Genomic DNA, 12,281 nt, shown 5'->3' with positions numbered 1-12,281 from the left:
AGTCAAAACATGGAAAATGCTCGAAATATTGCAATTAGGTTAGGAAGGAGTTCTCAGAAGAGTTTCGGGTTATAAAAATGTAAGAACGGATGACGTCGGCTCGACCCTGATTGTATAAAATAGTTTATAAATACTCGGAAAAAGAATTTATAAAATCCATATATTTCCTAAAAAATCATAAATTAACATAAAAATAAATAGGAAGATATGGCAATTATTTATATTTTATTTTGGACATATAAAAATTAAAATACTCAATTTATATAATTTTTAAACATCCAAACACATTTACCACTTAACAAATACTTCACACAATAAACACGAAATATGCATAATATTTATTTATTAGCAAAAATAATTACACGATATATCCCAGATATTACATCCTTCCTCCCTTAAAAGGATTATGTCCTCATAATCTCCTAAGGATTCTTTAACCTTTGGGTTTCTCCACAGTACTCTCACTAACTTTATCACTTTATTCGTTAACACTTTATCTCTTTCTTCTAGAATCTCTATCGGACTCTCTACATATGATAAATCTGTTTGAAGCTCTATTCGCTCGTATTCGATTACATGACTGGAGTCTGGATTATACTTCTTAAGCATCGATACGTGAAAAACATTGTAAATGTGCTCCATGTGCCGAGGTAATGCCAACTCGTAAGCTACTTTACCAACACGCTTTAGAATCTCAAAAGGTCCGACATATCTAGGGCTCAGTTTTCCTTTCTTCCCGAATCTTGTCAATCCTTTCCACAGCGATACTTTCAGTAATACCATATTTCCTTCTTCGAATTCTATATATTTTCTTGATTGATATGCATACTTCCTTTGACGGTCTTATGCTGCTATCAATCTCTTCTGGATAACTTCAATAACTTCTTTCGTCCGTTGCACTAATTCAGATCCAAGTATTTTGCGTTCTCCTACTTTGTCCCAATATACAGGAGATCGACATTTGCGTCCATAAAGAGCTTCATAGGGTGGCATCCCAATACTAGCGTGATAACTTTTGTTGTAAGCAAATTCTACCAAGAGTAAATGCTCGTCCCAACTTCCTTTGAAATCAATGGCACAAACACGTAACATGTCTTCGATTGTCTGGATTGTTCTTTCACTCTGGCCATCCGTCTGGGGATGGTAAGCCGTACTCATATTCAGTCTCGTTCCCAAACATTTTTGAAAACTTTTCCAAAATCTCAAATTAAATCTCGGATCTCGATCGGATACGATAGACAAGAACTCCATGACGAACTACGATTTCTTTCAGGTACATATGGACTAACTTATCTAGTGAGAATCTTTCATTTATAGGCAGAAAATAGCTGACTTGGTAAGTCTGTCCACTATAACCCAAATGGCATCATGATTAGCTTTTGTCCTTCATAATCCAACTATGAAATCCATGGCAATATGCTCCCACTTCCATTCTGGAATCTCTAATGGTTGCAATAATCCACTTGGTCTCTGGTGCTCTACTTTAACTCTCTGACATATATAACATCTGCTAACCCATTCCGCAATTTCCCTCTTTATATCTGGCCACCAATAATTTTCCTTTAAATCTCTTTACATCTTGGTACTCCCTGGATGGATTGAATACCTTGAAATATGAGCTTCCTTTAAAATTTCATTCTTCAACTCCGTTATTGGTGGAATCCAAATTCTACAAGAATACCTAAGAATACCTTGATCGTCCTTTTACGTGCATAAAACCTCACCTACCAAACAATTTATGTCCTGATCCATTATCTCTTCTTGACCTTTCTTTATCTTCTCTAATAACTCCGGCTGGAAAGTCATAATATACACTTTTGCTTCATCAGGCTTGCAAACTCTAATCTCCAATTCTAGTTTCTAAAATTCCTTGTATATCTCTTCGGGTACTGATAATACCTTCAACTTTTCTTTCCGACTTAACGCATCTGCCATAATGTTTACTTTACCGGGATGATAGTTAATCGTGCAGTCGTAATCCTTGATCAACTCTAACCATCTCCTTTATCTCATATTAAGCTCCTTCTGTGTGAATATGTACTTCAAGCTTTTGTGATCCATATAAATCTCGCATTTCTCTCCATATAGATAATGTCTCCAAATCTTCAAAACGAAAACTATGGCTGCTAGCTCCAAATCATGAGTATGATACTTCTGTTCGTGTGGTTTCAATTGCCTTGATGCATACGCAATAACCTTATCATGCTGCATCTGAACGCATCCGAGTCCTTTATGAGAAGCATCGCTATAGATTACGAAATTTCTTTGATCGCCTGGAAGTGACAAAACAGGTGCTGTAATTAATCTTCGATTCAATTCCTGAAAATATTCTTCACATTTATCATTCCATATAAACTTTTCATTCTTCTATGTAAGCTTCATCAATGGTGTTGCAATCCTTGAGAAATTTTGAACAAATTGGCGATAATATCCCGCTAATCACAAGAAACTTCTTACTTCTGTCGATGTTCTCGGTCTTTCCCAATTTGTAATTTCTTCAATCTTCATTGGGTCCACTTTGATCCCTTCATTACGGACTATGTGTCCTAAGAACTGAACTCCCTGTAGCCAAAACTCACACTTTGAGAATTTAGCATATAACTTTTTTTTCGTTAACATCTCCAAAGTTATTCTCAAATGTTCTACATAATCCTCTTCTGTCTTTGAATAAATCAAAATATCATCTATAAACACAATAACAAACTTGTCCAAGTATTCCTTGAAAATTCTATTCATAAGGTCCATGAATGCTGTCGGGGCATTGGTCAATCCAATAGACATCACTAAAAATTCATAATGTCCATACCTTGTCCTGAAAGCTGTCTTTGGTATATCCTCTGGCTTAATCTTTAGTTGATGATTTCCCGATCTCAAATCGATCTTGGAGAAGTACTTGGCTCCTTTCAATTGGTCAAACAAATCATCAATTCTGGGTAACAAATACTTGTTCTTGATTTGCTAATTTCACAGTCATTATTTCATTTAAATACTCAACTGGACAATTTAACTTACTAACAAAATCTTGTGAAAAAAATGATCGAGTTGCTCCCGAATCTATTAACACTTTGGCACATAAAGAATTCACATTAAGCGTACCTGCCATGATATCAGTATGCTGGATAGCGTCCTTCACAGACATATCAAAAACTCTAGCCCTTGGAGTCTCATTCACTGCTGGAGAAGATCCCATAATTCTTAATGCATTACTGACTGGGGCTGGTGTCTTGCAATCCCTGGCTATATGTCCTGACTTTCCACATTTAAAGTATGTAAATCCAATAGCTGGAATCCTAACCGCTGGATTCTGAGTAGGCTGCTCCTTGTTTACTGGTTCTCTCGCTGGCTGATTGCGGCACGCCCTCGAGTAGTGCCTTTTCTCATTACACTTCAAACAAACCACATTCAACTTATTACAAACTCCTTCGTGCTTCTTCCCACATACCTGTCAATCTGGAAAAGTTAGCCTCAACTGATTTGGCTGATTCACATTGACTGGACGGTTACCTTGACCTCTGTCGCCTGCATTTTGCTTTTTGAAATTAAAATTTCTTCCTGGCTGAAACTTGCCCTTCTTAAAATTTGGAAACTTCCCTGGTTGTGATTGACCTTCATTCCCTTCAAACTTCGTCTTCTTACTTTCCTTTTCCTTCTGTGACATCTCGCTCTCTGTCTCTGCAATCATGGTGTTCTATACAACTCCTACATAGGTATCCAATTCAAAGATGGCTACCTTCCCTCTAATTCATGGCTTCAGACCTTGCTGGAATCTCTTAGCCTTCTTCCTGTCAGTATCCATATATGACGGCACATACCTTGACAATTCCTCAAACTTACTCTCATAATCAGCTACCGACATATTTCCTTGCTTTAACTCTAAAAACTTCAGCTCCATTTGATCCTGAACAAACTGGGGAAAATATTTTTCTAAAAACAATTCCTTAAACCTCTCCCAAGTAATAACATCTGTACCTTCCAATATCTTCACAGTCTCCCACCAATATGTGGCTTCATTCTTCAAATAATAACTTACAAACTCAACCTTCCGTTCTTCCTTCATTTTAACTAAAGGAAATGACTTCTCTATTTCCTTTAACTAAACATTTGCTTCAATCGGATCTAGGGAACCCTTGAATTCTGGTGGGTTTAGCGCCTGAAAAGTTTTAAAAGTTACCTGGGGATTGGTTTTTCTTTGTTGTTGTTGTGTCAGGTGAACTATTTGTTGATTCAAGATTTCAAGAATCTGGGCTATTGCTGGGTCTATGGGTCCTGGGTTTGCAGTCTGGTTGGTATTGTCTTGGTTGTTGTTGTTTTCTTCATTCTGGGTGTTGGGGTAGGTATTTCTTCTCGGAGGCATTTTCTGTAAAAAATTAAACAACTTATTTAGCTTTTAAATCAAATCCTTTGCATAAAAGAAAAGTTTTATAAAAAAGAAATATCTCTTTTTAAAAACAGTTGTAACAGTCGAACTAAGTAAATTGCATACTTCTGTACAGAATATAAACAGTTAAGGGGACAGGGTATATGGTATCACAAGGGTATAACTGGTGCAATAAATAAAATAAAGTAAAACAGGTGCAGTAAAGTAAATGACAATCCTGGAAAGGAAAAGGTATTGATATATATATATTAAAAGTTTTAGGTAATACAAGCGTAAAGACGCTTCAGAATTAAAAGCAAAAGGTAAAACAAACCTACTCACTAGTCAGCAGAGATCTAGTCTATAAATACAACCCAAAAGTCTATTGATACATACTACACACTACTGTATATACTAAACAACAACAACAACACTAATCAATATCTTCATCTCTGGATCTAACTCCAAGGAAACTCTAGTACTCCCAGCCTCTTAAAATCCTCCATCACCTCACTAGCCCATCCCATAAGTACAACAGGGCCTCGAACAGGTAATGTAGCTCCATGTAGCCTAGCCTCAAGAATCCTGCGCGTCACATGGATCTCCTATTGAAGCTCCCTCACATCACAATCAACATTTGTAGTCCTGATGATATGCTGCAGCTCTCGGATCTGTGCCAACAAGGAATCACGCTCCAATAAAAGAGCCTCATACCGGTAATAAGGAACAAGATTCAATGTAGACTGGAATGGGGAACCCGCAATGGAATTCCCAGTGGAATCTGAATCAGCTAGTGGGAGCCCTCTGATAGGTGGCCTCACGCCTGGGGGTTGAATAGCCTGCAGTGGTACGGGCTGCAACACAGGTGGAGGTAAAATAGCCAACACTGGCGGAACAACAGGACGTGGATCGGAAGATGGTCTTCCAACTGAGGGCTCTGAGTGATCATCAGATACGGGGATGAAAGACTCGGCCATCGCTGCTATCTGAAATCATATTGTAATATAAAAATCTTGAACCACGACGCGAATCATACTAATACTTGTTATACCGTAGCACTCAACCTCTCGATATTCTATCTTTCTATTTCTTACTTCTAATCCTAACCCTCTACCCATTCCCGTCAACCTAGGATTGTGTCAGTGACTTATAACCTGTAGCTCTGATACCAAACCTGTGGGGCCCTCCAAACCCGGGTCAAAAGTTTGGGGTCCACACACACACATTATTTATAACCTGCTTATAATAATAAAGATAAAATAACATGCTGTGACCCTACTTATCAACTACCATGGATCGCAACAGGTTAAAGTATGTACACAAGTCACACACACACTTTATATTACAAACGTCCAAATCTCAACTATTCAAACTCAGAACTAAATATTAAACATTATTATAAACTTTTACAAACTTAAACTATCTCAAAAGCTGTCAGCTAGCTTAACTCAATCAACCTGGACCCCTAGCTCTCGTACTGGATTACGGATCCTCGCTACCAACTGGTTCCATCTTAACTGGAAAAGAACATAAACAACATCGCACAAAAGAGCTAACTAGCTCAGCAAGTCACAATGACAAGACTGAGAATAATGATCATCATGTGAAAAGAGTTAAGGTATCAAGTAAACAATGATTAATGATTTAGAATAGGATATTATATTTTTATTTTAAAAACCAAGGTTAGGCTGCTGATCAGTAACACACTAATCTCGAGCAAGGGACACAGCTCTTCTCTAATTACTGGATCCAAGGCACACATTGGCCTAACTTGACCACGGATCTTGTCCACAATTTTATAAAACCATCCAATTCTAACATATTACCAGAATAAATAATGTAAAGCAGTAAACAAAATCATAAGCAACATTGGATGTCCAACAATGAGATGGTTTCAATCTTCACAAATGAAATATGGCTATCAAATGGTGAAAAAAAGGATAACAATTGAATCAAAGTTCCAAGGTTATAAGGATTTAGTCTTTCAGAGCGTAAGGTACAACGGTTTGGATATGTAAGCAATCTGATTCAGTGCTTGGTATTTAGTTTGCATATATTTATGGAGTAGTATCGTAAATCCGTAGTTCGTATTCGGGGATTTAACAATCAATGGTTGAGATAGAGTATGGTTTACGGCTCAAAGATCAATAACTGGAATCAAGGTTTAGGGTTCAATGCCTCACAGCACTTGTAATATGAAACATGACTATCAATCAACTACAATATATCTCGAGAAAGTTCAGAACACTTGCCTGGTATTAGCATGCTATACTTCTCTAACTTCCAATCACAATCTCCTACTCCTCGACTATTTGTTTCTCTTTTCTACGCCTTTCCTTCTTCTGCTCACATATCATAAACATCTATCAATACTCAACTCATATGATTCTATTTGATATACACTTCTATCTACCCTTCGTTTTACCCAAATCCGATTAACGGATTGAAAGTTATGCTATAAACAAGTAAACACCGAATATATAGACCGACCGTTAAACAAAGAAGTCACATATAGCACATAGCAGGTCAAACAATCAATGACATTCTATTTATAGAGAAGTCTCGGGTCATAAACAGGCTTTTGGGTATCTAGTATGATTTTTAAATCATTTTTCGGAATTAAAACGGGTCGTTGGATCAATTTTAAAGCAATAAACAAGGTTCGATTTTCCAAATCTGGCTTCAAAATAATTTTATAATAATTATCGAGCCTTGAAAACAATTTAAAATAATAATTTAAAGCTCAAAACTATTTTTCGGAATTTTTAAATCATTTATAAATTATTAAATCTAATTAAATAATTAATTAAAATCAATTAATAATTAATTAAATCAATTAATCAATTAATTTTTGAATTAATTGACCAATTAATCAAATAATTATTAACTAAAATTAATTAACTAACTAATTCTGATTTATTTTTGAATTAAAAATAATTTTTGGAATTAAAATAATAATTTTCTTGGAATTTTCATAAATTAAAAACGAATTTTTATAATTAAATTAAATATAAAATATGATTTTTAAATAATTTAAAAACATGAATCCAAAATTTGCAAGTTCTGGAAAATTCAGGGACTGGACTTCATCTTTTTCAAAAGTTCGGGGGCTTGTTTGCAATTTTGCAAACCCCCGCCGTCGACTTGTCGGAGTGTGGCCGGAGAACACGATTTCGGCCACCTCACGCCACCAAACTGTTCAGAATTAAACTACAGGCTACCAGCAACTTGTATATGCAATCAAAACACACAACCCTTTCCAGAATTGACCGGAAAAAGCTCAACAAACTCGCCGGTTTCCGGTGACCCGACGTAAACTTCAAAACACAATGAGCTATACACCAATCGATTACAAATTTCATGAGGAACAAAACCCACTATATTTCAAAATCTAATAACCCCTAGAACAAAAAGCCCTAAATTTCAATTAAGAACATTCATACGGGTTATAAACCCTATTTTTTAAAATTCAAAAATTAAACTCAATTTTGAACATGTTATTGAACTCCAAATCAGTCATAAGACATAAGAAAATCATCAGGAAAACAAGCTCTACAACATGCAATCATCAAATTATTCAAATAATCATCCGAACAAAAATTCATATTTTTAATCAAAATTATTCGAAAATAAATAAAATTACAGAAAATAAACCTTTGATTCTTGAGTGAAACAAGTTCTGGATTCTGAAAGCACACTCCAAATCCTTCGTTTTGGTTACAAGAGCTTTCCAAACGGATTTCAATAACACCTCGAAACTGTAGTTTGATTTTCAGAAGGTTTTATGAAATTAGGGTTTTTCTTTGGAAAATTCTATAATTACTGTTTGCAAATGATTTTCGTTACGAAATAAAATACGGTAAAGGCTATTTATAATTACGGAAAATTAGTATCCCGTTGGATCATTCCGGATATAAAATGGTACGTTTATTTATAAAAATGGATCCAAACGGTACCAGTTTTCGGGATAATTATCCAAATCAGTATAATTTGTACTGCAGTCTTGGTCTCAGCACCTGGTTACACGTATTATGAGGTGATAATTGTTATAGTTTAATAAAAAGGTCTCTTTTATCGAAAATACGAGTTTTATTGATTTACCGAAATGAATAATGTATTGAAAATATTGCGTCGGGACCCACCCATGACAAACCGTACGCCGGATCGAAAATGTCAAAACATGGAAAATGCTCGGAATATTGCAATTAGGTTAGGAAGGAGTTCTCGGAAGAATTTCGGGTTATAAAAATGTAAAAACGGATGACGTCGGCTGGTTCCTGATTGTATAAAATAGTTTATAAATACTCGAAAAAGAATTTATAAAATCCATATATTTCCTATAAAATCAAAAATCAACATAAGAATAAATAGGAAGATGTGACAATTATTTATATTTTATTTTGGACATATAAAAATTATAATACTCAATTTATATTATCACAGATAATATAAAAGTGCTAACAACAGTCTTATAGTCTTAATGCATGCTACTAGAGTGAACACTTCATTGTAATCTATCTTTTTTCTTTGTACTTACCCCTTTGCCACCAAGCGAGCTTTGTGCTTCACAATATTGCCAACCGAATCCTTCTTTAATTTATATACCCATTTCAAACCCATGGGTTTTTATCCTGCTGGCAAATTAGTAAGTACCCAGGTTTGATTTTTCTCAATAGTTTCAAATTCCACCTTCATTGCTGCTCGACACTTTAGTTCCTTAAATGATTCACCATATGATGCAGGTTCTTCTACCTTAAACAACATAAGCTCATCTAACATTTCTATGACCCCAATCTCGTTATACAACTCATCCAATGATCCGAACTTCCTTGGTGGGCTATCTGTTATCTCACCACTGTCTATTGTCTCACCAGTACGTTCTGCAGACCCCTCAATATTGTTGGCACTGGTTGTGTCAATTGGTGTCCTTGGTTCATCACTTGTTGTTGAGCCAAAGCTTTCATCTGCTGCATCTCCAAATACCGTGAGAATTTCTGGGATTACTACTTCCTCCCTCGAGTTCATTTCCCATGGCCATAAGTCTTTCTCTTGATAAACTACTTCTCTATTTACCTCGACATTTCCCGTCACTGGATCAAATAATATGCTTGCTCTCATCCCCGGTTCCCTTCCAAGATAGACAACCCGTTTACTACGATCGTCTAGCTTCTTCATATGTATAGCCGGAATTTTCATAAATACAACACATCTAAAAACTTTTCTATGAGCTAAGTTTAGTTTCTTACCACTTCATACCTCATAAGGTGTGCTGCTCTTCACAGCTCGTGCTGGCAGCCTATTCAAGATATAAACTAAGTATCATACCTCTTCTCCTGAAATTTGTGATGGCTTATTTGATTCTTTCATCAAACTACCAGTCATTGCAGCTACAGTACAATTTCTCCGCTCTACTACCCCATTTTGTTGTGAAAAGTAGGGCGCAGTGTATTGCCTTTCTATACCAACCTCTTCGTAATAAGTTGTAAATTCATTCGAACAAAACTCACCCCCGATCAGTCCTCAGCATTTTTATGCATCTCTCTTTTCTCTTTTCAACCAATGCCTTGAATTTTCTAAATACTTCAAAAGCTGCTAAAGTCATCAACAAATAGAAGGAAGTAACGATTACCTGTCGGTGTTATTGGCAAAATTGGACAACATATGTCAGCATAAACCAACTCCAACACCTGCGTTATTTCAAAATTCTTCTGCATCGGAAATGGACTATGGGGCTGCTTCAACAGTAAACAACCTTCACAACTTTTAAACGGCTGAACCAACCTTGGGATCCCATAAGTCATTCGCTCCTTCGACATAATCTCCATTGCCATAAAGTTTACGTGTCCAAGACCGTTGTGCCAGAGCCAAGCCTCCTCCTCTGTCTTCGAAAGTAAGCACATGAGACTGTATTCTTCAATTGATTTTGTATAACCTGTTCTGAGTCCTCTTTACTTTCATCAACAAACTCCCACATTCTTCGTAAACCCACAAATAATCACCTTCAAACACAATCTTATTTTTATCCTCGGATAATTGACCTAGACTAATAATGTTGTTGTATAAGAATGGTATGTAGTACACCACGTTTAGCATTTTCTCCTCTCCATTCTTGCACTTGAATGATACCACCCCTCTCCCTTTTATGTGCACAATCGATCCATCCCCGAACCTCACATTTCCAAATACATTTTCATCCAAGTCTTTAAATTTTCCTCGCCGACCCATCATGTGATTGCTTGCGCCATTATCTAGATACCAGATCTGTAACTCATTCTGTTCTTCCATCTTATCATTTAGCTTTGGCATCACTGCTTCCTCCTTTAACAAAATTACATCCCCCACGTGCTTGACAGCCTTAACCATCAAGAGAGCCGACTCATCTCCCTGTATGTGTGAGAGGTTCACCTCCTTCTACGTATCTCTATCCCTTCAAGGTTTACAGTATTCTACTGTAAAATGACCGTAACCTTGACAGTTAAAACACCTAACCCTGCTCCTGTCTCGAACACCACGAACTCCATCTCTCCCACGAAACTCTCCACCACTTCGGTATCCCTCTTTGTTACTATTCCTCTTCTACCATTCCTCACGTGTCAGTAACAGTTGTCCCTCCTTGTTCTCCCTCTTTTTTCATTCCTCTTTAGTCATGAGCAGTATTCCTTGAATAGAGTCAGGAATTCACCGTAATCCCTCCTCATGAGCCTTCAGAGAACCAACAGCCTCCTCCACTGACATCTCATCAATTTTCCCAAACTGTTCAATAGTAAAAGCAATTTAAAGGAATTTTTATGGAACAACCCTGAATAGTTTCTTCACAGCGTATCCTTCTTCTATCTTCTCCCCTAATGCTCTGATGTTGTTAACCATACCGTGCAACTTTATGTAGAAATAATCCAACTTCTCATTGTTTTTCATGGTCATCGCCTCAAATTCTCCCTTCAGTGTTAAATTTTGGCTTCCCTCACCTTGGCTACGCATAAGCTCATAGTTTTTAGCGCTTTCGAGGCTTCCTTGGCACTTCTCTTATCTGCAATTGCCAACAACAAATCCTCCGGAATACTTTGATAGATAACTGTAAGAGCACGTTTATCAACCTTATCCTCAATCACAGCTTTCTCGTCTTTGGGTTCTATGGCGTCCCACACCCCATGGGCTTGCATGAATACGCTCATCTTCAAAGCCCATGCTGTATAGTTTGTTTTCATTATCATTGGATAGCTGAAGCCAATCGACTTTTCTTTTGGTTTAGGATTCTCCATCGTGAATCTCTGGACCCAGTGGTTTGAATGATCGTTGTCGCCCTGATACCAAATGTAGTACTGATACCCCTGTACACACTCACTTTTTATGTATTTGAAGACAAGAAGAACGTAAAACTCAGCTTGTCTTATTATTCATGCAAGCATTACAAACTATATAAAACTGGAATACAAAGAAACCTAAAAAATAGGAACTACATGAACTAGACTCCCTCCTCTACTCCTCTACTACAATACTGTTATTGCCTCCTAAAGACTCGTTATTTTCTTCCTATAAAAGTTATCTTCTTGCACGATAATCTACTGAAGTTGAATTTTTATTGAGGTGGTTAAAATGTGTTTGTGTAGCATTTCAATCAAAATTTTTAATTAGAATATTCTATAGTGTTTACAAATTTGTGTAACAATTTGACAATATTTATTTTTGATTCATAATATGAAGATTCCCCAGAAAAAGCTGCTATAGCATATGATGAAGATGTTATTAAGAAAAAAGGGTCCAGGGTTGTCACTAACTTTGATATTAATAGATATACACATCTCCTTGAACAACAATGTCATCCACAAGAAAAGGATGGGAATGAACAATATCCTCCACAAGGAAAAGAGGGGAATCAAATAAAAGACCATCAAGATCATGATCCAACACTTCATGATGAGCGTGG

General features: G+C 36.5%; 1 protein-coding gene across 1 annotated transcript; it reads right to left on the bottom strand.

Annotated features, from left to right (window-relative positions):
* Positions 1–8,983: 8,983 nt before the first annotated feature.
* On the bottom strand, positions 8,984–11,616 carry LOC141666145 (uncharacterized). Its single transcript, XM_074472141.1, has 7 exons — positions 11,323–11,616; positions 11,040–11,110; positions 10,825–10,933; positions 10,310–10,741; positions 9,987–10,239; positions 9,683–9,825; positions 8,984–9,526 (listed from the first exon to the last, which is right to left on the bottom strand). The coding sequence occupies exons 1-7, from the start codon at positions 11,614–11,616 to the stop codon at positions 8,984–8,986; spliced, it is 1,845 nt and encodes a 614-aa protein (XP_074328242.1).
* Positions 11,617–12,281: the final 665 nt, after the last annotated feature.

The sequence above is a fragment of the Apium graveolens genome, chromosome 6 (genome assembly GCF_009905375.1).
Source record: "Apium graveolens cultivar Ventura chromosome 6, ASM990537v1, whole genome shotgun sequence".
Taxonomy (NCBI): domain Eukaryota; kingdom Viridiplantae; phylum Streptophyta; class Magnoliopsida; order Apiales; family Apiaceae; genus Apium; species Apium graveolens.
The sequence above is the reverse complement of the archived record's forward strand: the minus strand, read 5'-3'. Positions and strand labels throughout refer to the sequence as shown.